The sequence below is a fragment of the Heterodontus francisci genome, chromosome 30, assembly GCF_036365525.1.
Source record: "Heterodontus francisci isolate sHetFra1 chromosome 30, sHetFra1.hap1, whole genome shotgun sequence".
Lineage (NCBI taxonomy): Eukaryota > Metazoa > Chordata > Chondrichthyes > Heterodontiformes > Heterodontidae > Heterodontus > Heterodontus francisci.
In genome coordinates this window covers 27,197,983-27,224,190 of record NC_090400.1, presented here as the reverse complement: position 1 = coordinate 27,224,190, position 26,208 = coordinate 27,197,983, and the positions used below count along the sequence as shown (strand labels likewise).

The window sequence follows — 26,208 nt, the reverse complement described above, 5'->3', positions numbered from 1 at the left end:
GACTGTTGCCCACCCTCGCTGACTGTCACCCACCCTCGCTGGCTCTTGCCCTTCCTCACTCATTCACCTTAGTCCACACTTGTTTCCTCCCCCACGTTCGCTCATATTCCCTTACCCACAGTATCTATTTGCCCCTCATCTACACTCACTCGCATACATAAGAACATAAGAAATAGGAGCAGGAGTAGACTTTATGGCCTCTCAAGTCTGCTTCACCATTCAGTAAGATCATGGAGGATCTTTGACCTCAACTCCACTTTCCCATTTGATTCCAATATCCTTTGATTCACTTAGAGTTCAAAAATCTATCAATCTCAGCCTTGAATATATTCAATGATGGAGCATCCGCAACCCTCTGGGTTAGAAACTTTCAAAGTTTCACACCCCTTTGATTTCAGTCATAAATGGCTGACCTCTTATCCTGAGAATATGCCCCCTTGTTCAAGATTCTCTAGCCAGAGGAAACAGCCTCTCATCATTTACCCGGTAGAGCCCTCTCATAATCTCATGTGTTTTGATGAGATTGCTTCTCATTCTTTTAAAGTCCAGAGAGTATATACCCATACTACTCAATCTCTTCTCACAGGACAAGCCTCTCATTCCAGGAATCAATCTAGTGAACCTTCATTGGTAGCCCCTCTAAGGCACATATATCCTTCCTTAAGTACAGAGACCAAAATTATACACAGTACATTTTTGTGATGTGTGCATCGCTGGCAAGGTCAACATATATTGTCCATCCCTAAATTCTCTTGAGAAGGTGCTGATGAGCCGTCACCTTGAACTGCTGCAATCTTTGCAGTGTAGGTACACCTTGGAACAGCAATGTATTTCTAAGTCAGGGTGGTGTGTGACTTGGAGGGTAACTTGCAGGGGGTGGTATTCCCAGGTGCCTGCTTGCCTTATTCTTCTAGGTCATCAGTTTAGAAGTACTGTTGAGAATGCCTTGGCAAGTTGCTGCAGTGCGTCTTGTAGAGGGTACACACAGCAGCCACAGTGTGCTGGTAGTGGAGGGAATGAATGTTTAATATGGTGGATGGGATGTCAGTCAAGCGTGTTAAATTCCAGAAAGCTTGTTGTGGAAGCATGATGCTGGAGCCTGTCTTTACTCAGTTTCACATTTATTGTACAGTGTAAAAAGGATTACAAATAAGTAGCTCCTCACTCAAAACCTTCACCAGTCTCAGTAAGAGTCTCCTTATAAGTGCTCAAGTAAGACCCTAATTAACACTGTCCACCTGCATATTTAAAACAATTGATACACAATTAATATAGCGGGCTGTTTTGTCCTGGATGTTGTTGAACTTCGTGTATTGTTGGAGCTGCACTCATCCAGGCAAGTGTAGAGTATTCCATCGCACATTTTATTTGGTTATTTGATTTATTTATTTTATTCTATCACACTCCTTACTTACGCCTTGTAGATATAGTTGAAAGGCTTGGGGAGTCAGGAGCAGAGTTGCTTGCCACAGAATTCCCAGCCTCTGACTTGCTCTTGTGGCTGTTCCAGTTAAGTTTCTGGTTAATGGAGCTTGTGTGATGCAAATGTTACTTGCCACTTAGCAGCCCACGCCTGAATGTTGTCCAGATCTTGTTGCATGCAGGCATGGACTACTTCAGTATCTGAGGAGTTGAAATGAAAATCATTGAGCATCCTCACTTCTAACCTTGTGATGGAGGAAAGGTCATTAATGAAGCAGCTGAAGATGGTTGGGCCTGGGACACTGCCCTGAGGAACTCCTGAAGCGATGACCTGAGGCTGAGATGATTGGCCTTCAATAACCATCTTCCTTTGTGCTAGGTATGACTCCAACAGAGAGCTTTCCTCCATGATTCCCATTGATTTCAGTTTTACTAGGGCTCCTTGATTTTACACTCAGTCAAATGCTGACAATGACAAGGGCAGTCACCTCTGGAATTCAGCCCTTTTGACCATGTTTGGGCCAAGGCTGTAATTAGGTCTAGAGTCGAGTGCTGCTGGCAGGACCCAAACTGAGCATTTGTGAGCAGGTTATTGCTGCGTAAGTGCCGCTTGATAGCACTGTCACATCACCTTCCATGACTTTGATGATGATTGAGAATAAATTGATGGTAGGATAATTGGCCGAATTGCTTTTTATGAATAGGACATAACTGGGCAATTTTACCCATTGTCGATAGATGCCAGTTTTGTACCTGTACTGGACAAGCTTGCCTTGAGGTACGGCTAGTTCTGCAGCACAAGTGGTCATCACTGTAGCTGAGATGTTATCGGGTCCATTGCCTTTGTTGTATACTGTTAGAGTGGAATTGACTAAAATGAACCACTCAATGCTCAGGTCTGTTCCAATCGTCAAAAGGTTTATTTTACACCGGCAGGGAGTTAGACGCTGGGCTTACCATGCGCTTCTCCTCTGAACAAAGGAAAATCCACATCAGATATACAGTTACTCAGCCCATCCCGGCTGGACACAATCCAATCATAACGGTTATTGATTACATACCTTATATTCATTACCAATAAAATTACTAATGAGGTATCATGTGGTTGTGGGGATAGCTCATGGTACGCCCCTGACCATCTCAGGATGTTTACCAGGACCCCTTATCAACTATCCTTGAGTCTTCACAATGAATCTTTCTACCTCTGTCAGGCCTGCTTTCCCAGCTGCTTTGTGCAGTCTGCAATTAGACAGAGCAGCTGTCTTATGCACTGATATGAGGGGCCCTCTTTGGTCAGCCTAATTACCTGTGCTAAGCAATACCACAATGCCTTGGGTAAATACTCCATTTTGTAACAATATGTGGCTACACTTTTATCTTGTATATATGTGTATGTTTATTTAGCTGCATCGGCCACAATTTTCCCCCTACAATACAATGCACTTAACTGTTTCTTGATATCACACGGAGTGAATCAATTTAGCTAAAGACTGGCATCTGTTCTGGTAGGGACCTCAGGAGGAGAGCAAGATGGATCATCCACTTGACACTTCTGGCTGAAGATGGTTGCAAACGCTTCAGCCTTGTCTTGCAGTCATGTGCTGGGCTTCCCCATCATTGTTTGTGAAGCCTCCTTCTCCTATTAGTTGTTTAATTTATCATCACTGTTTATTACTGGATGTGGCAGGACTGCAGAGCTCTGTTCTGATCTGTTGATTGTATGATCATTTAGCTTTATAGCATGCTGCTTCTACTGTTTAGCATGCATGTAGCCGTGTATTGTAGCTTCATCAGGTTGGCATCTCTTTTTTTAGGTATGCTCCTGGTATGCTCTCCTGCAGTCCTGATTGAACAAGGGTTGGTCCCCTGGCTTGATGGTAATGGTAGAGTGAGGGATATGCTGGGTAATGAGGTTACAGTTCTGCTGCTGCTGATGGCCCACAGTGCCGCATAAATGCCCAGTTTTGAGCTGCTAGACCTGTTCTGAATCTATCCCATTTAGCACAGTGATTGTGCCAAACCGCATGATGAAGGTGTCCACATAGTGAAGGCGGGACTTCGTTCCCACAAAGATTTTGCAGTGGTCGCTCTGACCAATACCGATGTATCTGTGACTGGTAGGTTCTTGTGGGGCTACTGAGCCAACCTTGGTGATGAACGTTGAAGTTCCCCACCCACCGTATATTCTGTGCCCTTGCTACCCTCAGTGCTTCTTCCAACTGGTATTTAACTTGGAGGAATACTGAGTCATCAGCTGAGGGAGGGTACTAGATGGTAATCAGCAGGAAGTTTTTTTATGCGTATTTGAGCTGATGCCATGATTCTTCATGAGGTCTGGAGTCAATATTAAGGACTTCCAAGGTCACCTGTTTTTGACTGTATAGCACTATGCTGCCACCTCTGGTGTGTCTATCCTGCTGATGGGGTAGGACATATCTAGGGATGGTGATGTTGGTGTCTGGGACATTGTCTGAAAGGTATAATTCTGAGATTATGATTATGTCAGGCTGTTGCTTGATGAGTCTGTGGGACAGCTGTCCCAAATTTGGTACAAGTCCCCAGATGTTAGTGAGGAGGACTTTGTAGGGTCGACTGGGCAGGGTGTGCTATTATAATTTCTGGTGCCTAAGTTGATGCTGGGTAGTTCATCCAGTTTTATTCGTATTTGACTTTTTTGTGCTGGTTTTGATGCAACTGAGTGGCTTACTAGGCCATTTCAGATGGCAGTTAAGAGTCAACCACATTGTCGTGGATCTGGAGATGCATTGAGTAAGGATGGCAGATTACCTTTCCTAAAGGACATAAGTGAAACAGATGGGTTTTTACTACTGGTAGTTTCATGGTCACCATTACTGATACTCTATTTTTATTCCAGATTTTTATTTAATTAACAATTTAAATTCTCCGACTGGGGTAGGATTTGAACTCATGTCTCTGGATAATTAGTTGAGGTCTCTAGATTACTAGTGCACTTGCTTTATCTTGTACTCCATTCCCCTTGCAATAAAGGCCACATACCATTTACCTTCCTAGTTGCTTGCTGCACCTACATGTTAGCTTTCGGTGATTTGTGTACAAGGGCACCGAAATCCTTCTGAACACCAACATTTAATAGTTTCTCACCATTTAAAAAATATTTTATTTTTGTATTCTTCCTATCAAAGTGAATAACCTCACATTTCCCTACATTATACACCATTCACCACCTTCTGCCCACTCACTGAACCTGTCTATATCTCTTTATGTCCTCCTCACAGCTTACTTTCCCAACTAGCTTTGTATAAGTCAGCAAATTTGGTTACATTATATTCAGTCCCTTCACCTGATTCATTAATGTAGATTGCAAATAGCTTAGGCCCAAGTGCCCCACTAGTAACTAGGTCCCAGTGTGACGGTGCTGAGTGCTGCAGCTCTTATTCTGTTTATGCAAATTGGTGGAGCTTCCAGTGTGTCTGTGCCAATTTGTGTAGGTACAGCTGTGAATGTGCTGACTGGTGCAGGTCCCTGTCTGACTGACATTGCTTGTTGATGCAGGCCCCCCAGATGCCCCACTGGATGTTCAGATAGAAGCAAGCCCCACCCCTGGGATTGTGCTGATCAGTTGGTTGCCAGTGACTATAGATGCTGCAGGGACCTCGAATGGTGTGCGAGTCACTGGATATGCTGTCTATGTTGATGGGCAGAAGGTAAAACTCCATTTGCATTCCTGTGAGTAATTCTTACTTTGTCTCTGTGTATGAGTACCTCTGTTAACCCCACTTTCACACTGTCCTGCTGCTGCCTGCCATGACCTGAGTTTCACAATTCTCAGTGTCACTACATATTAAACAATGGGAGCTACCATTTTTGAGCAGAAGGGACAGCGTGTTCCTATACTGGAGATACAGCACCTCTTGTGCACTGTTTGGCATGATGGCCAGTGGTTGAGAACCAGCAAAATCAGTGCTGGGGATGATGCAATTTAAGTAAGTATGTGAACTCTGTTCAAAATAGCATCTTGCCAGGTGGTTTGTGGAGTAGAATTTTCATTGTTATTAAGGGATGAGCACAAGGGATACAATTAAAAGTTGTTCAACTCCAGCCAATCTGTGAACCATTGCAGTTTTCCCCATAGGCACCAACTGCTTGGGGAAATAAGAGTGATGCACACCCATTCACAAATATTTTTGGTATGTTTATGCCCCCTTCTGCCTCTGCCCCAAATTTCACAATTTTTCCCATTCCCGTCCCAACTGCTTATTCATCGTTGCGCCAATGGATGTCCCCAGCTGCATCACTGCAATTTGAAGCAACCCTCATCACCTTACACCCCCCCTCCCCCCAGCCTCCCCACCCCCGTTACTGATCTGTATCCTTCACCAACTCCATCTTTAAGGCAGTTCATTGAATGCTGCATTGTAACAGAAAATAAATGTTGTGTTGCTGTGTGATAGAAAGCATGCATACATTCTGTAAACTGCAGTTGCTTTCATCACTCTGAATAATGACTCATTGAAAACTTGCTGCATATGTCAGTGACTTTAATTAAATGCACAGTAGGTGAAATTTGATGTAACTTAACCTGAGTTTCTCGGAGCAATATAACCTTCTCTGATTTTTTCTCAGATTATTGAGGTGGCATCTCCCACAGCTGGTAGTGTGCTGGTAAGACCCAGCCAGATTCAGCTGCTCCAGATTTCTAAGGAACTCACTGTTCGTACCATGTCTCCTTACGGTGAATCAGCAGACTCCAACGCTGTCAGAATTCCTCGAACACTGTTTACATTCCCTCTGCACTCTGTGCCATTACAGACTGCCCCTGAAGCATGTGCCCATCCTGACAGTCGTCTTCCTGTCAGTAAAGTATTACCCAACATGGATTTTAAGGATGAAGCTGAGGCTGTGCCTGGGATGACCTGTGACAAGATTCTCAATGGTGAGAGTGCCACAAGCTATAACAGAAATGAGCAGGTAAATGTTGCCTCTGCTTTCAAGACTCCCAGTCAGGTGGGCGATGCAATGCCAAATTCAAAAAGTGTCACTTTTGAAGAGCCATCATCTGTTCAAAGAGAAGATACCAAAATGGAAGAAAATTTGAAGGTAGGTGGAGCTTGAGTTGAGCTGTTTTTAGTGCACCACACCAAAAGGCAGCTTTAGTGATAAACTTCTCTGAAACAGCTTGTACACTAGGTGGAGCTTTATAGCACTGTGTCAGTGGAAAGCACAAAAATATTATCAAATGTTCCATTATGGGGATAAAAGTATTAACAGAGAAGTTATCTCTGCTTGTTTTGGACATTGGTTTCAGTTGCTTAATTTTGGGGCACATACTGGTACTGGCTTATTTTGGGTAGCTGGTTTGCAGGAGAGACTATTTTCCAATGCCTGGTATGGGGAGAGGCTGTCTGATTTGGCAGAGAAAGTGGTTTTCCTTGCTTGGTTTTCAGGAGCAGGGCAACTCACCTGTTACAGAGTATGGCTGGGTTCACTACTAATTTTGAGAGGCATCTTGGTTTAGGTAACTGGCTTGGGGAGAGCCTGGCTTCAGAACATGGTTTGGTGGGGAAGACTGGTTTCCTACATTGCAACAGTGACAACATTTCCAAAGTACTTTATTGGCTGTAAAGCACTTTTGGACATCCTGAAGTTGTCAAAGGGGCTATATAAGATGCAGACATTTTTTCATAAACAGGGTTAGTGGGGATATATTCTCATTGATTAACATTCAAGCTTTTTTTGGATTTCTATTGGTGTCTTTGTCCAGTCTCTGTGGATAATCTCAAAGACACTAATATCAAAATGCGCACACCCACCCGCAAAATTCTGGTATTTCATGTGACTATTTGGAACATCTAATAAGCCCCAGAAGTTGGCGTCAGCAAAAGTTAACATAATTCATTGATCATTTTGCAGAATGATGCTGCAGCTTTGCTCAATTGTTGTGAGAAAGACAAAATTGAGAAACAACCAAAAGAAGACACAGAAGATTTGGAAAATACTCAAATGAAGAGGCCAGTTGGCTCACTTGAGGATTTTCTTGTGGACTCTGTGCAGAAGGAAGATCCTGATGTCTGTAAAACATACACTAAAGAAGGTTCTGATGAGAAAATTCTGGAAAGTGATCCAAATGACCAGAAGATAGAGACCACCAGAACTATAGAAGCATCAGCCAGAACCTTTGCACAAGAGTCAGAGGACAATGTTTCCTCAAGTACCAGTAGGGTGCCGTCGATCGAGGAATTTCTGACTGATTCAGAATTAAAGCAAGAAAAAGCGCACATTCCAGGGGAGGAGCAAATGATTGAGCAGTGCCAGCTCAGATCTGAAGAGATTCATCAGGTTTGTAAAAAGTAAAATCAATGATCCTCTATCGCTTTCTTCAAACATAGCGTTAATAAGATGTTAGTAACATCTTAGTCCCAGTTAGCTAGAATTAAAGCTTCAATAATGGGGGTAAAGTTTCTAGCAGGCATGGGCATAAAGCTGCTGAAAATCAGGTGAAATTGAGCCCTGTCCTTTCACCTTGGGACTTGTGTTCAAATGCAGACCAGATTTTGAGGGATGTAGGAATTATTTATGACTTTCACACCTCCAACATTGGGTGTTAAATTGGGGTTTGTGTACTTCCATCCACTTTAATAGAAACACACGGATACACTCTTTATTTAACCACCATAATATGGATTAAATAAGAGACGCAACTAGACTTGTCCTGGAGTTTTCAAGTATCCAGTTGGTCAAACGAATGATCACTTGAAGTCGGTTGAATCTTTAGACATCTTCTTTCCATTAGATTAGGACCCATCTGCCCTAGCTGACTGTAAAGAAAATGCTAGGTATTGTATTAGTTTTTATATTCTTTGTGTCCACATTTTCTTCATGATTCTCACATGCACATTTCAATGATTGGTTCCTCCAGGCATGCCTATACCCCTTGTTGTCCGTTGGTTCAAAGTTTAGTGGGGTTACCTCATCATGTGTGTCACTTGTTTCAGTTTAATGGTGTCTTATCTCAAGACTGTATCACTCTGTTCCACTGATCCATAGCAACCCAGGATATGTCCTTGTTTCCAGCTGCCTTTATTTGACAGATAATGTATGTAATGTTCCTGTTCTTCACCTTGCAGTTTAATGTGGTTTAGCCATCATTAAAGGTTTTCTAATGCAATATTTATTATTCAAATTTCCAGCATTCACAATATTTTGTTTTTGTATTAAAGTCCTTCCTCTTGGGGATGTTTGAAACAGCTTTTCCCTTGAGGGTTGAAAACAAAATGAGTTTAGGCAATCTAAGTCGGTTTCACATCAGCACAAATTGATAGTGTAGACTACCTCAATGAACATTAATTATATTTGAAAGACTGCGAAAATGATGGAGGAATTGGTGAGATGACTATGCAGTGTATTGACATACCAATGAGCTGCATGTTAGAGTGGAATGGCAAATGTCATTCGCTGTGTGATGAGCTCCAAATCCCAGTTCTGCTAACTGTCAAGTGGCACGGGATATCCCTAAATAAAAATAGGTTCGATGACAAGTGAATGCAGAGGTAAGAGTTAGCAGGAGCGATTATCTGTCCAGTATCATGGCCCAAGAAGGTGACTGAAATGATTTCTCAAATTGGAGTTAATAGTGCCTCCAGTCTGGAATTACATGCTAACAATAGAACACAAGTTTGTTTGGTATGAGGAGAAAGCTTCCCTGTTGAGGGTTGTCAGATTGTTATGGAACAGATTGAGTGGAATTGTTAAAAGCAATTCAAATTTAGGCCTGTTCCAGTCTGTGCTCTCAATTGCAAAAACAAAATCCCACTGAAGTCAGTTACTTTTTTGGAGAAACTCAGGATGGGAAGCCTTTATTAGTCTTCTTTTGCTACTCCACCCTGTCCTACAGGCTCCCCTGTTCATCTGCCTATTAAATCTAACTCCTCCTTCTGTGGACTCAGGGTTTTCAGTGATGGTCCAATTGTCTCTTTGTGGATCTGGTAATATGCATGAGGTCATATATACCAAGAATATGAGGTGAAGGTGCCTTGTCCCTTTAAGATAAATGTCCTTGAAGCATAGCAGAAGCCCTTCTGGCAGTCAAAGTGAGTTCAGAATAGATTTGAATAAAGAAGGTACATGGGTGTTTAGAGAGATTGCCCTTTGCAATAATTAATTTCTCTGATACGCAGGTGCTGAGAGATAATGACGGGTAAAGAGGTGAATGAAGCTGTATGAGTGGTAGATGATATCTATTGGCATTAGATCTTTGGCTTACCTTGACCATTTTTTGCATTCTTTGGCAGTTCTTAGCATGGTGGAGGTTGCACTAACTACTCACCTCCTGTGGGAGGGACCTTCTGCCCTCAATACCCATCAGGTGGTCCCAACAACTTCTACCCGCAATGCCTCCACAGGCACAAAGGAAAATATGGGGGCCCATCCAGCTGCTAGCAACTCCAAGGCTGCTGCTCCTTCTGCCATTCTGCTGAGACGTGAAGTTGCCTTTGAAATGGCCACTGTGTTTAGCCAATGAATGGTGACCCTCTAACCTCCAAACTTTCTTGCATGACACATAAGGCTTCTGGGAGAAAATTAAGGGAGCAGTTTCACATTTATGCGTTTTAAGACAAGCCTGCTACAAACTCGGCAACAGGAGGCAAATCTAGGTCTAGTGTCTGAAATGGTGCCACAGATTTTCCCCTTTCCCGTCACTGAGTTGCAATGCTATGATGAAGGCGAGTTGAATGTAGTAATTTTTAAACTTGTGGTTGCCTGGAGCTGATGCACTGCTTCTCACTGGATTCTCTACCTTCTTGCTAAGTACACAGCACACTCATTGTGCACCAAGTGCATTGCCATTTGCCACATTTTGTGCACTGGCTTTTTTTTTCTTTTCACCTCCAGCAGATGGATAAAACTGAGAATCATGAGAACGAAGATTACCCCCTAGAGAGCAGTCGAGGCTCGGACCTCTCAGATATCATGGAAGAGGATGAAGAAGAGCTGGGATCAGACACACAGACAAATGAAGAGGTACAGCAACAAGACTGCAGTTTAACCAGGGAGAGCTCACTAAAGGTAATGATCTTAAGCATCTATCTAGATATGTCCATTCTGAGTTTACTGCTACTTGGGGACAAAGTGGACAAAGATAATTAAGAGATCTCAGACTGAGGCTTGGAATTTGTTTTTTTTTCTGATTAATATATTGTTACTAGTGTTTCTCTCCTAAGGTTAGAGTTAGGTAACTCTCAGTGCACACAAGAAACAATCAACTTTCAGTCAGTGGGACTTGGATCAAAATGAATAGAATCAGTCTTACAGTGCCCATCTTTTTGTGAGGCACTCCACTAAGAGGGTAGACTCATTCTAGCCTGATATAAATAAAAGGCAGTGGCAACCCTCACTTACCACTCTGAAAAGTATCTCATGCAAAATTACGAATTAGAGCAGGAGTAGGCCACTCAGCCCCTTGAGCCTGCTCCACCATTCAACAAGATCATGGCTGATCTGATTGTAACCTCAACTCCACATTCCTGTCTACCCCCAATAACCTTTCACCCCCTTGCTTATCAAGAATCTATCTACCTCTGCCTTAAAAATATTCAAAGACTCAACTTCCACCGCTTTTCAGGAAGAGAGTTCCAAAGACACATGACCCTCTGAGAGAAAAAATTACATACGAACATATGAATTAGGAGCAGGAGTAGGCCACTCGGCCCTTCGAGCCTGCTCTGCCATTCGATAAGTTCATGGCTGAACTGATTACTCCACATTTCCACCTACCCCCGATAACCTTCCACCCACTTGCTTATCAAGAATCTACCTCTGCCTTAAAAATATTCAAAGGCTGTGCTTCTACCACCTTTTGAGGAAGAGAATTCCAAAGACTCACAACCCTCTGACAGAAAAAATGTTTCCTCATCTCTGTCTTAAATGGGCGACCCCTTATTTTTAAACAGTGACCCCTAGTTCTAGATTCTCCCACAAGGGGAAACATCCTTTCCACATCCACCCTGTCAAGCCCCCCAGGATCTTATGTGTTTCAATCCAGTCGCCTTTTACTCTTCTGAATTCCAGCGGATACAAGCCTAGCCTGTCCAACCTTTCCTCATAAGACAACCCGCCCATTCCAGGTTCCCATTCATGGCTACAAATACCAGGACATTTTTAGATATTACAACATTTCCAAAATTGCCACAGCACACATCATATTGCACAACGGTTACTGCCCTGTGGAGAGCCTGCCCTGCAGCTCTCGTGAAAATTATAATTCTTATCAGAGCAGGGAAATGAAAAACTTCTCCTGCTCTGTCACTAGCGGATTGAGATCTTGGAAGCAAAGCCTGTTCCAGGTTTGTAGCCTGAGCCTGAAGGACGTTGGCATTCGCTGACCCACCCATACTGACCATGTAGTACTGTGGTAATTGTTGGCCCACGGATTGAACCTGCAGGATCTATGGCAGTTGCTGGTCCCACAGACTGAACCTGCAGAAACCGTGGCCTTTGCTAATGCTGCAGACTGAACTTGTAGGTTTATGAGCTACAGGGTGGGAGCTTGAAGCGTGGGAACTTGTTCAGTTGCTGATGGCAATACATCAAACACAGCCTCAGTAATAGTACCTGGTTTCAAAAGAACACAGCCCAGCTCTGAGAACAACACTGCTGCAGGACTACCTCTTTAGGTCAAGCGTTTGAAATAATATTTTTAGCTGTCTGTGTGTTCATCACAGGTGTAGATATTGTACACTATATGGTGGGGTGGAGAGACAGTAAACCCTATCCTGTGTACTTTTTTTAGATTAGAGATACAGCACTGAAACAGGCCCTTCGGCCCACCGAGTCTGTGCCGACCATCAACCACCCATTTATACTAATCCTACACTAATCCCATATTCCTACCAAACATCCCCATCTGTCCCTATATTTCCCTACCACCTACCTATTCTAGTGACAATTTATAATGGCCAATTTACCTACCAACCTGCAAGTCTTTTGGCTTGTGGGAGGAAACCGGAGCACCCGGAGAAAACCCACGCAGACACAGGGAGAACTTGCAAACTCCACACAGGCAGTGCCCAGAATCGAACCCGGGTCCCTGGAGCTGTGAGGCTGCAGTGCTAACCACTGCGCCACTGTGCCGCCCACTGTAGGGAAGAGCAGGATACCTCATCCTGTGTAAAAGATGTGGAGTAAGAAAACTGAATGAGCATTAATGGATAAAGTTCATTCAAGAGTAAGTATGATAGAATATAAAGGGAGACCAGAGAATATTTATTTTATTCTTCCTTGGGAGGTGCGCGTTTCTGGCAAGGCCAGCATTTGTTGCCCATCTCTAATTGCCCTTGGCCTGAGTGGCTTGCTAGGAGCAGTTAAGAGTCAACCATATTGCTGTGGGTCTGGAGTCACATGTAGGCCAGACCAGGTAAGGACGGCAGGTTTCCTTCCCTAAAGGACATTAGGGAACCAGATGGGTTTATATGACAATTGATGACTGTTTCATGGCACCATTACTGAGACTAGCTTTCAATTACAGACTTTAATTAATTGAACTTAAATTCCACCAGCTGCCGATTTGAACCCGTGTCCCCAGGGCATTAGCCCAGGCCTCTGGATTACTAGTCCAGTGACATTACCACTATGCCACCATTTCCCCCTTTATACCAGGGAGAGGGCATGTTTGCCAGTAAAGTGAGAAGGTGCTGCCTATCCTCTTGTACATTCCAGGAACTTTTGTGTGTTGTTGATAGAATCACGTGTCAATGTTTAAAACTGGTAGGCTGACTGAGGTCTTTGTAAGGTGATACAGTAAACAGATGTGACAGATTTTCCAGCCCAGTGAGCTACTGGGCTGTCCAAAAATTGCAGTTTGATAAATAAATAAAATATTTGAACATTATGCCTCAATGGCTAAATGCACCACCTATTGTAGTACAGAGTGTACCAGTGTACCACCTCAACAGGGCTGGGAGCAATATCCTACGGTGAGGTTTGCTAGTACTGTTGGGGAGGGTTTACACTAACTTGGCAGAAGTATGGAAACCTGAGATTCACCACAGAGAGAAGCAAAGCTGAAAATAGAAGGCAGAAAATTAGTAAGCGTGTATGAAAGGCTGAGGAAACAAAGGCTAGAAAATAGACAACAAAGGAGTTGTTCAGTGATTATTGGTATATGCTTCAATGCAAGGACTCTATGAATAAGGCAGATGAGCTGAAGGCAGATGGACACTTAGAAATATGATATAATTGATATTACTGAAACATGGCTTAAAGAAGTAGAGGAACGGCCGATCAACATTCCTGATAGAGTTTTCAGACAAGCTAGAGAGGGGGATAAAAAAGTAGGTGGTCACAGTATTGGCTAAAGAAACAATCACAGCTGTGAGGAGGGATGATATGCTCGAAGGATCATCAAATGAGGCCATATGGGTTAAACTGAGGAACAAAAAAAGAGGCAATCACACTTCTGGGAGTATACTAACGATCCCAAACTATCAGAGGGATAGTTAATGAATACTTTGCGTCTGTTATGGTTCTTAATGAGTACTTAGCGTCTGTTTTCACAAAAGAGGGGGGCATAGCAGACATTGAAGTTAAGGAGGAGGAATGTGAAATATTGGATGGCATACTTATAGTGAAGGAGGAAATATTAAGGTGCTTAGCATCCGTGAAAGTGGATAAATCACTAGGCCCGGATGAAATGTATCCCAGGTTGCTGAAAGAAGCAAGGGAAGAAATAGCAGAGGCTCTGACCATCATTTTCCAATCCTCTTTTGCTATAGGCATGGTGCCGGATGAGTGGAGGATTGCTAACATTGTACCATTGTTTAAAAAGGGAGGAAGGAATAGACTGAGTAATTGCAGGCCAGCCAGCCTAACTTTCACGGTTGGCAAATTATTGGGGAAAAAATTCCAAGGGACAGTATAAATCGTCGTTTAGAAAGGCATGGATTAATCAAGGGCAGTCAACATGGATTTGTGAAGGGAAGGTCTTGTCCCTAACAATGTAGTCTTCATGAATTTTAGCAAGGCTTTTAACAAGGTACCACATGGCAAACTGGTCAGAAATATAAAAGTCCATGGGATCCAAGGGAAAGTGGCAAGTTGGATCCAAAATTGGATTAGTGGCAGGAAGCAAATGATATTGGTTGACAAGTGTTTTTGTGACCGGAAGGCCGATTCCATTGGAGTTCCAAGGCTCAGTACTGGGTCCCTTGCTTTTTGTGGTATATATCAATGATTTAGATTTAAATGTAGGGGGCTCGAAGAAGAAGTTTACAGAGGATACAAGATTGGCCGTGTGATTGTTAGTGAGAAAGAAAACTGTAAACTGCAGAAAGATATCAATGCAAAAACAAAAGCAAAATACTGCAGATGTTGGAAATCTGAAACTAAAACAAAAAGTGCTGGAAATACTCAGCAGGTCTGGCAGCATCAGTAGAGAGAGAAGCAAAATTAATGTTTCAGGTCTGTGATATAAATGTACTGGTCAGGTGGGCAGAAAAGTGGGAAATGAAATTCAGTCCGAAGTGTGTGGTAATGCATTTGACAAGGCTAAACAAGGCAAGGGAATACACAATAAATGGTTGGATACTGAGAAGTGTAGAGAAACAGCTGGACCTTGGAGTGCATGTCCACAGATCCCTGAAGTTAGGACAGGTAGATAAGATGGTTAGGAAAGCAACAGGATAATTTCTTTGTTGGCTGAGCCACAAATTATAAGAGTAGGGAGGTTATGCTAACAATCAGATTCTGGGAATCCCTGACTGCTTCAGCTGACTATGACGCCAGGTTTCACTGAGATGTAAGTTGCAACATTTTGTATTTGAAACTTTTTTCTTACATTGTTGTAATTTTGGGCACTTCACCTTAAGCTGTTCTCTGGATTTCTGGTGCCTTACTGTGCTTTGAGTTGATCTTGTTTCAATTTTCACTTTACTTTTTTTTTTCTTTCTTTCTCCCTCCCCACCCCTTCCTTGCATGCCCTCAACCACTGTACGTGTTAACCATATCGCAACAGCCTGAGCAGTATGAAACTGATAGCGATGAGGAGTTTCTGGAGAAAATTCTAGAACTTCCTCTGCAGAAACACTGCAGTAAGAAACTATTCAGCATTCCTGAAGTAACAGAGGATGAGGAGGAGGAGGACAAGGAGGCCATCTGCAGCAGCCAGGGTGGTACCAGAAACCAAGAACAAAGAGAGAAGGCCTCTGTTCACTCCCAAGAGAGAGAGCAATTAGAGGAACAGGATCATCTATTTAAATGTGTGCACACTAGTTCTAAAAACCACAGTCAGAGGTACCAAGCCTCAAACTTTGATACCAAAAATCAAGAATTGGGAGAGACGCCAACCTCCAGTATCAGTCAGGGTAACAACAAAAATCTAGCACAGGAAGCCATGGGTTCCAATGTTGCACAGAATGAGCTGAAAACCATGGACTGGGAAGAGGGCTTAATGTATGACTATTTTTGTAATCAGAGCAATAGGCAAGAGCCAGGTGAAAAGCAGTCTCACTGCACAAAGACTAACAAAGAATGGAGTGAAGAGGCGAGTGGGTATACATATTCTGGTGCCAAGATTCATCATACATACCCCCAGGGGTATACCATATCCCACCGATGGGAAGGAAAGACTGCAGCATATACACAGGACACCACCATTGATGACTGTGACCTGGATGCCATTAAATATATAGAGAAATCACTACTAGAGGAAGACCACAAGGATGTTTTAGAACTGAGTGCTGTTGACCCAACATCCATCTTAAAGATGCAATCTCGGACACGGATTAGGTCCACAGATCCCAAAGAGATGAATGCAGCAGTAACTGGGAACCTTCGTTACAACAGGAGAGAGCTGGTGTCACACAAACACCTAGAGATAGATATAGAATATGGCACTGAGGAGGAAGAAGAAATGGTTCCTCCCAGCTTACATTTCTGCCCACATGTTATTCATCCAGTTCAAATGAGATCAGGTTGGTGGGACAGTAGCAAGACTAATAGAGAAGATGTGAGTGAGTGTTCCAGCCAGTGTGAGTCTACCCAGTCAAATGGACAGAAGCAGGCCTTTGTTGAAGACAGTGTTTTTGATTCGAGCTCTGGTAGCACCAAGTCTCCCCGTCAGCATAAAAGAAAGAATAAGACTGCTTTCCCCAGGAGCCTGCTACATTGTGAACGAGACAAGCTAAAAGGAAGGATTGCAGAGGAGAAAGAGTTGGAGGCTTGGAAGTTGGAGTCTTATGAATTGGGCAGGACAAGGGCAAGGGCAAAGACAGAGCCTGAGGATTCAGCATGTTCACGGGTGTGTGTTTATCTCACTGTTCACCTACTCCATCCTTCTCTTAGTTCTGTTTTTTTTGTGACTGTCAGTTTGTTTTACCACTGTGTGCTCCCTGCAATATGTCAATTATATACTTCTCCTTCACTTTTAGTTGATAGTGTGAAACAGTAGTCCATGCTTTCCTAGCATCAATGGCTTTTAGTCAGCTGATACCCAACTAAACTAAAATTGAACCTATCAGTCATGCTATCAGTGTTATAAAAATTATTAGTTATCCTTCTGGTGTAGCTGGGTAGCAGCATTGGGGGCAGTACATTTTTTGCATTTAACAGAACAGGGAGTGGAGCCTCAAGTCTCCATTATGTTAATGCAAGTTTTCATGCTGGGAGACCATGCTGATGATGCAAAGTGATAGTGTCACTCAGATTTCACCAACGTTTAATGGTCACTTTATGAAATGTTACTCACCCAGCACCACAATTATAGATTCTGCTTCTAAATCTAGTTCGTGTCTGGAGAGAACTTTTTAAGCTGCATAACACAAGGATAAGGTACAGGCAGTTGCAGGCCTCTATCTGGTGAAGTGAGCAATTTGACAGGTGAATTAAGAATGCCCATAAAATATGTATTGGAGTAAGTGGAATTTCGACTCCAGTATTGGTACCGATGCATTAAACCAACCAGTTACAACACTTCTGGTGTTTGTTGTAGTGATTGAGAGTTTAGTGATCCTTCAACTTCTGGCTTGGGTTCAGTATAGCTGGTGAAATGACAAATAAATGGAATGCCATTCTGCATTTCATTTCCTAGATTAAGAAATTATTTTAATAATCTAATCCCCATTCTGGGCTTCTGCCTCAACACTCTGTCACAACTTCTGGGTAATCACATGGAGGTGGGTGAAAGCTTGCCCCTATGAAGACATGACTGGTACTAGATTGTTGTGCAGTGAATGAGAGACCCATACCTAGTAGGGCTCCAAAACATTGCCACAGTTCAGACCTTAATCTCAAGATTTGATTTTAAATGTGACCATGTATGCTATCAGCAGAAGGACAGGTTGCAGTAATTGTGTAAAATACACTGACCTAAAAAAATGCAGGAAATACATTCATCTCAAGTAATATAGGAAGTACAGTGGTCACTGTGTATTTGTTTTGAGATTTCTGGGAAATAGTGGACACATGAACAAACTCCCAAAGAAGGTAATTAAGTTTGGCTCAGTTGACTCCTTAAAGAGAGCTGAAACCATATCTATTGAGAGGAGGATTGAAGGTAATGAGCATATTAAGAGCACTCTGATTTTCTTTTCATGGCAGGTAGTGGAAGGAGCTTAAAATGTATGAGGTAGTTCATGACAGAATAAACAAACAGACTCTAAATGGAAGGGGATCAGTGGGCCAAATTGGTCTTTTCTTTTTTTGGACTTTAATGTTCTTAAATAGAAACACTTTGGAGGGATAATCAGTCAGTCCAGTCCTTTGAGGTTTTTTAAAGATTTTTGTGATAAATTTTCATATGCAGTGTTTTGTCCATTGTATGGTGTTAAACAGGATAATACCAAGTGAGGTTTGCCAGATGGAAAACGGCAGATCCCAATGGCGAGTACTACTCATGCCAGCTAAGAAGGCATCATTAAAGACAATGGCCCAAAAATTAATGGCAGAATAATGGTGAGGCTAATGGTACTTACTGTTATTTATGTTCAAATGTCACAGCAATTTCAGGCAGGGGCAAATGCACAAATTGTAATGTTGCTGTCGGAGATGCACCATTTTGCCATTAGCTTCAAGAGAACAGCTTCTCTCTGACTGGCTCCCTGCTCAAATGAATCGAATAGTATGAAGTTCCTGTGCTTGCACAGGAGATATAAATTAACTCGCCATAGAAAGTTGCATCAAGTCATTTCAAATCTAAGTACCCTTTTAACGGTGTGATAGATGTTAATTACTACCAGTCAACTTCTCTGGCACTGAAAATTAACTATCACAACTAGAGTCTTATTCGTTCAGGTTTTAATTGTTGTTAGAGATTTTTTTTAATTGAAATTTTTTTAAACATCTCTTTTTTCTCTGTGTGAATCCAATCTTTCTTTATTTTTGTTTCCGTACCTAATTTGTCTTAGAATTCACCCAGTCTATTTGTCTTTCTTGTTAAGATCTTGCACAATTCATTTCACAATCCTTCAATTTGATTTTTTTTTAAATTCATGGGTGGGATGTGAGCATCGCTGACTAGGATAGCATTTATTGCCCATCCCTAATTGCTCTTGATTGGATAAAGAAATACACAGTTTTGTGCTCCAGTCACTAAAATGCCAGATGCCCTCTCAATAGTATAATATTCAGTTAATAAGTTTTCTCACTATCATCTCTTGCCTTGTTAGAGATGCCTAGTGTGACTTTGGCTCATTTAGTAGCACTGTCACCTCTGATTCAGAAGGTTGTGAGTTCAAACTGCACTTCAAGACTTAAGCACATCATCCAGGCTGACACTTCAGTGCAGTACTGAGGGATTTCTGCATTGTTTGAAATGAGATATTAAACAAAGATCCCATCTACTTGTTGCATTGTTTCAGGTGGATATTAATAATCACATGGTACTATTGGAAGAAAAGCTGTGAATTCTCCCAATATTTTGGCTAACATTCCTCTTTGAAGTAGCACCACCAAAATCAGATCAACTCTTAGGGCATTCCAGCATGTTGGCCATTCATCTGATTGCTATTTTTAGGACCTTGTTGTGCATCAAACGATCATTGTGCTTGACGACATACATCACTGTACTTCAAAGTAATTCGTTATGGATTTTTATTAGATGTTTCTGAGAGGTATGATAAGTTGCAAATAAGTGCCAATCTTTTTCTCTTGTTCTAGCTTTAGCTTTTCCAGGAATGCTGATCGTTAATAAGAATAACAGACTTTGTCTCCAAAACTCTTGAGATTTGAAATAGTTGCAATAGACTTGGCTCAGTCCTAATTTGCTGAATATATTCTGCCTGTGGACAGACTGTATGTGTGGTATGTTTGATTTGCCTAGGGAATCATTCTTAAGAGATGCTGTGATTTACTCAGCCTCCAGTGAAGGCAGTTAGCTACTAGTTACTCTCTCACATCAATAACAGAGTAAAGAATTAAACACCCTCTGTTTTAGGGAGCTACCCCTGGTGATCCAACTAGTTAAAACAGTGAATAACTAATCTGCATTGATGAGGAGTTTTGATTCCCAACCTGTGCTGTGTCATCTAAGTTCAGCTAGGGCGATTGTAATCGTGCTTGATACCCTTAGATTGGAAAAATCAGCCAGAGTTAGTGCATCTGAAGACTGTTTAGTTGTTGCTGCTGAAAAGTGATGTGAACATAGAGTGAGGACAGGATGAGGGTTGGTTTTAACATTTGTTGTATAGGCTCACACGTGAAGAATGACCACTTGAGACAGCAGCAAGCACCCAGGAAATGCATGTGCCTGAACTTAGTCAACACCTTCAGGAGGGGAGAGAATTAGTGAAAAAGGAATTTAAATGATCTCAGTTCCACAGCCAACCCGATATAACTAAATAAGTAATAATCCTTACAGTCATGTTCTGACTTTTCACATGTTCGAAGTGCTTTACGCAATGAAAGATTGCAGACAAAATAAAGTCAAAGCATTTGATACAATCCTTATTCAACTATTGCTGCAATGGAAGTTGTGTCACACATTGAGCTTATCATGCCGTCTGTCTCAGTACTTGGAAGTTCATTTCTTTTGACTTTATTGTTATCAGACTGCGCTGTTAAATTAATATGATGTTTTCATGACCTCATCCAGTTTGGGCTGTCTGGAAGTTGCTTATTTATGTTTCAGACTCAAAGGACAGAATTTTCCCGTGGGATCTGGGACCCCGGTGTTGGGAACAAATGGGGATCTGAGCCCGCACATGCTGGGAGCCAGACTGGGAGAGTCTTTTTCTCAGTGACAATCTCTTAATTGGCCACCTCCCCACTTGCTGTCCAATTCAGAACAGTGGGCAGGCTGCCGATGCTGTGGCCCCATCATAGGGCCAGCGGTTCTAGAGCCTCAGCAGCCTCACCAAGGAGGAGGGCACTGCTGAGGCAGTTAGGAGACCTCGAGGGCACCGCAAAATGGAGGTGTCTCGGAGGCATAAATGTGAATGATAAATTCAGAGGGGCTTAGTAGGCAGGCCCCTCAGAGTGGAGGGCAAACCCCTCCGACAGCAGCGTTTGGGCAACGGGTGCAGCCCTTGTTACTGGCAAACCCCTCTTTGTGGGATGAAGCCTATGGCCCCCTGGACTGCTGCAAGGAGGCCACCTGCATTGAGGTGGCGGCCTCTGCACACACTGGGGGGGGGAAGGGGGAGTTCTCCGCCGCTGGCAAAATGTCAGCAGGCCCTCTAAACCGCTCCCCAATTGGGGCATTAATTATTTAAATTGGTTGCCAGCCTCTGTTCAGCATGCAGCTGATCTGCATCCTGGCCCGCCCCGAGAAACTTCCCCAGCAACAGGAATGCATCAGGGAGCCGTTCCGACACGGCTCCCCTCTATTTTTCTGGCCCCTCTACCTCACTGCCGCCACCCCAGGGCCAGGAAAATTCTACCCAAAGGGCAGAAATTGGATTTCATTGTGCCCATTTTACAGGCTGATTTTGTGGTCCACCCAAGGGATGCTTGAAAGTTCTCTGATCCTATCTTGGCTCAAGCCATGTTTCATGGATTTCCTTGTCCATGGAGAGGAGACTAATGTCTGTTTGGGAACCCCTCTGCCATTGCATAGTCACCAAAAATAGGTGAATAAATATTAAAAAATCGATACTGATATGCAACCTAACTCCATAGTATCCTGATTGGCCCCCTGCCTTGCTGATGCTTAACCCTACTCCTGGACTGTGCCCTTGATCCTGGCCTCCATGCTGAGCGCCTCATTGGCTGCAGTCCGAAATTTACCTTTCTAAAATTGGCAAACTATTTAGGCTCAAGTCATGTTTACAATTAGTCAATACAGTTTGTGTTGGGTATAATTCAGGACTGCAAGGTCTGTCCGTTGGTAAGACACCCATCCCTGAGATGCAACACTGGTCCTACTGGCAGGGTAGTGCCTTCTGGCAGCACTCAAGCTATGCTGTTCATTTCTGGTCCAAGGATTTCACTGGAATTTGGGTAATGAGTCACAGTTGCCTGCCTGCCAAAGTCTAAAGGCTTTTTTGAGGTGTAGAATCCCTACAGAAGATAAACCTGGAACAGCTGTGAATTGAATATTGCTCAACGAATTTCACTTTTCCTGCTTCCTGTCCTCAGATTTTTCTGGGCCCAAATAGGCAACTCTTCTCCCAAGCTATTGATTCCCATTCAATATGGACATGCAATTTGTTCTCCAAGTTCTCCTACCTTTACAGTAAGCATGGGCCAATTGTCTTCATCACTGAGGTCAGTGCTGAGTTATTTTTTGCCAATTTTTACACCTTTCCCTGCTTTCTCTGTACTGGGGTTGTTGTTCCTGTAATGTTTCTGTGATGGATGCTGTTAGATCATGCCCATCAGTCCCTGTACCTTATATAGATGCAAGTGATAGACAGAGCTAAGTGATCCCATAACTAACATAACAGATTTAAGCTCTGCAGTCCTGCCACATCCAGTCGTGCACAATTAAACAACTAACCGGAGGAGATGGCTTCACAAATATCCCCGTCCTCAATGATGGGGGAGCCCAGCAGATCAGTGCAAACGATAAGGCTGAAGCATTTGCAACAATCTTCAGCCAGAAGTGCCGAGTGGATGATCCATCTTGGCCTCCTCCTGAAGTCCCCAGCATCACAGATGCCAGTCTTCAGCCAATTTGATTCACTCCACGTGATAGCAAGAAATGACTGAAGTCACTGGATACAGCAAAGGCCATGGGCCCTGACACCATTCTGGCAATAGTACTGAAGACCTGTGCTCCAGAACTTGCCGTTTCCCTAGCCAAGCTGTTCCAGTACAGCTACAACACTGGCATCTACCCAGCAATGTGGAAAGTTGCCCAGGTATGTCCTGTCCACAAAAGCAGGACAAGTCCGATCCGGCCAGTTACCGCCCCATCAGTCTTCTCTCGATCATCAGTCTTCTCCCGATCATCAGTAAAGTAATGGAAAGTGTTGTCAACAGTGATATCAAACGGCACTTGCTTAGCAACAACCTGTTCAGTGACTCTCAGTTTGGGTTCTGCCAGGGCCACTCAGATCCTGACCTCATTACAGCCTTGCTTCAAACAGGGACAAAAGAGCTGAACTCAAGAGGTGAAGTGAGAGTGACTGCCCTTGACATCAAGGCGGCATTTGCCCGAGTATGGCATCAAGGAACCCTAGCAAAACTGGAGTTAATGGGAATCAGGAAAAACTCTCCGCTGGTTGGAGTCATACCTAGTGCAAAGGAAGATGGTTGTGGTTGCTGAAGGTCAATTATCTCAGCTCCAGGACATCACTACAAGAGTTCCTCGGGGTAGTGTCCTAGGCCCAACCATCTTCAGCTGCTTCATCAATGCCCTTCCTTCAATCATAAGGTCAGAAGTGGGGATGTTCGTTGATGATTGCACAATGTTCAGCACCATTCACAACTCCTCAGATATTGAAGCAGTCCGTGTAGAAATGCAGCAAGACCTGGACAACATTTGGCTTGGGCTGATAAGTGGCAAGTAACATTCGCGCCACACAAGTGCCAGGCTATGACCATCTCCAACAAGAGAGAATCTAACCACCTCCCCTTGACATTCAGTTGCGTTACAGTCGCTGAAACCCCCACTATCAACATCCTTGGGGTTATCATTAACCAGAAACTGGACTGGAGTATTCATATAAATACTGTGGCTACAAGAGCAGGTCAGAGGCTAGGAATCCTGAGGCGGGTAACTCACTTCCTGACTCCCCAAAGCCTGTCCACCATCTACAAAGCACAAGTCAGGAGTGTGATGGAATACTCTCCACTTACCTGGATGGGTGCAGCTCCAACAACACTCAAGAAGCTCGACACCATCCAGGACAAAGCATCCCACTTGATTGGCACCCCATCCACAAACATTCACTCCCTCCACCACCGATGCACAGTGGCAGCAGTGTGTACCAGCTACAAGATGCACTGCAGCAACGCACCAAGGGTCCTCAGACAGCACCTTCCAAACCCACGACCTCTACCACCTAGAAGGACAAGTGCAGCAGATGCATGGGAACACACCATCTGCAAGTTCCCCTCCAAGCCACACACCATTCTGACTTGGAACTGTATCGCTGTCCCTTCACTGTCGCTGGGTCAAAATCCTGGAACTCCCTTCCTAACAGCACTGTGGGTGTACCAACCCCACATGGACTGTTCGAGAAGGCAGCTCACCACCACCTTCTCAAGGGCAGTTAGGGATGGGCAATAATTGCTGGTCTAGCCAGCGACGCCCACATCCCATGAATGAATTTTTAAAAAAAGATTGGGTTGTAGCTCCTCAGTCTCCTTAAAGTTTAGTGCCTGGGAACAATGCTGATATCTGCCAATGATTGGACTTGGAGTGCAAGGGGGGAAAAAATTTATACTTATGTGCAATTATCTTTCCAGTTTTAGAATGTCCACAAGGCAGAAATAGATTTCTATTCCTTTATTTGGACAATGACAACAGATCATCAACAGACCAGATCCCTAAACATCTGACAAAATAACCCTGAGATAGTGAAGAAGGAGCTTTGATAGAGAGGCAGATACAAAAGCAACTCATTGTTTAATCTCATAGACAGAATGTTTATTGGCTTCAGTTCAAACCCACAGTTTGCCCGATTGTTCCAGTATTTCACCACCATATAACAGAACTGAATGTGCAATTTTAGCTATGAATGTGGTTAAAATATGTATGGGAGACTTAGAAACTACTGACCACAAAGAAGAGTGACCTATGATCCTGAGGAAAAGTGACCATATAGGACCTGTGATCATGAAGAAAGTTGAGCATCGGGACGTATGATCATGAGGAAGGTTTACATACCAGCCTGTTGTGATGTTGACGGTGCAACGAACCACAGGACAAGGGAGGGTGCAAGAAAGGTTGGCTGTTCAGGGTGTTCCTTATGGAAATCTCTGTAGACCCAGGGCTAAAAGGTGTCATATTTTATCATTACCAGTTGCCCAGTCTATGCATTGATCTATTGTTAGAATTGTATTTTGCTGTCCTCTGGGAAACAGGTCTCTGTCCATTGAACTCAACCTTTATAAACAAAAACAACAACTTACATTAAAGGCACTGCATAAATATCATAAAACTTCCCAAGGCACTTAACAGGGGCATTATAAAACCATGTATGACACCGAGCCACAAAAGAAGATATTAGGTCAGATGACTAAAAGCTTGGTCAAAGGTTTAGGTTTTAAAGAGTGTCTTAAAGGAGGAAAGCGAAGTGGAGAAGTGTAGGGGAGGGTATTCCAAAGCTTGGGCCCTAGGCAACTGAAGGCGTGGCCACCAATGGGGCAGAGATTAAAATCAGGGATGCACAAGAGGCCAGAATTAGAGGAACGCAGATATCTATGAGGGTTGTGGGGCTGGAGGAGATTACCGAAATAGAGAGGGGAGAGGCCATGGAGGGATTTGAAAACGAGTATGAGAATTTTAAAATCAAGACCTTGCTTGACCAGGAGCCAATATAGGTCAGAGAGCACAGGGGTAATACGGGAACAGGATTTGGAGGATTTGGTGTGAGTTAAGACATGGGAAGCAGAGTTTTGGATGACCCAAAGTTTACAGAGGGTAGAATGTGGGAGACCACCTAGGAGCACTTTGGAAAAGTCAAGTCTAGAGGTACCGAAGGCATGATTGTGGGTTTCAGCAGCAGATGAGCTGAGACAGGGATGAAGTCAGGCAGTGTTACGGAGGTGGATATAGGCGGTCTTAATGATAAAACGACCATCATTCTACAATTTTGTAGCTTTGAAAGGATGCGTGAAACGATAACTGCATTTTCAATTGGCTGGATTATATGTGGGGGGACAAAACTATGTCAATCAGAAATGCACATTACCCAGCACTAATCCTGGTTCTCTATAGGATACAACCACCCAATCCTACCCAAAGATCTTCTCAGGCTTGTACTCATCCCCAGATGTTTCATCACTTTATAAACAACTCACTTAGCAGTTATGTAGCATTGTGAGACGAGAGTGATGCCTTCACTTGCCAACACAACGTGGAAAATGTGGGTTGTGTGTGAAAATCACTATATGCTATGCACCAAAGGCAGCAAATGTGTATTAGATATGTGTACAGAGAAAAGTCATTTTGTGGAGAATCAATTTGCAATCCGTTATGGGCTGTGGTTAGTTTGCTGGTGTGTAAGAGACTGGGGAGTTTTCTGGTATGCAGGTGACCGTGTACAAGAGATTACCGTGAGCTTACTGGTCTGCAAGAGACTGTGATGAGGTTACTGGTATGTGAGAGATTGTGGTGAGGGCACCAAGTGGTGATACTGGTGAGTTTGCTGGAGGGCAGGAGCCAATGCGCAAGAGACTGTGATGAGTATACTGGTGTGCAGGTACTCG

At 43.3% G+C, this 26,208-nt stretch overlaps 1 protein-coding gene across 9 annotated transcripts in view; it reads left to right on the top strand.

The window, feature by feature from the left end:
• LOC137346640 (RIMS-binding protein 2-like) overlaps positions 1 to 26,208 on the top strand; it is a 326,747-nt gene that overhangs the window by 265,214 nt on the left and 35,325 nt on the right. For 5 of the 9 annotated variants that reach the window (XM_068010262.1, XM_068010263.1, XM_068010266.1 and 2 more), the window contains 5 exons: positions 4,957 to 5,108; positions 6,028 to 6,501; positions 7,315 to 7,740; positions 10,294 to 10,467; positions 15,410 to 16,693. In XM_068010262.1, coding sequence (XP_067866363.1) covers positions 4,957 to 5,108; positions 6,028 to 6,501; positions 7,315 to 7,740; positions 10,294 to 10,467; positions 15,410 to 16,693 — 2,510 coding nt within the window. Of the gene's footprint in view, positions 1 to 4,956; positions 5,109 to 6,027; positions 6,502 to 7,314; positions 7,741 to 10,293; positions 10,468 to 15,409; positions 16,694 to 18,225; positions 18,315 to 26,208 lie in introns of those variants that run through there. The other 4 variants (XM_068010269.1, XM_068010261.1, XM_068010267.1 and 1 more) reach the window with 3 other exon arrangements.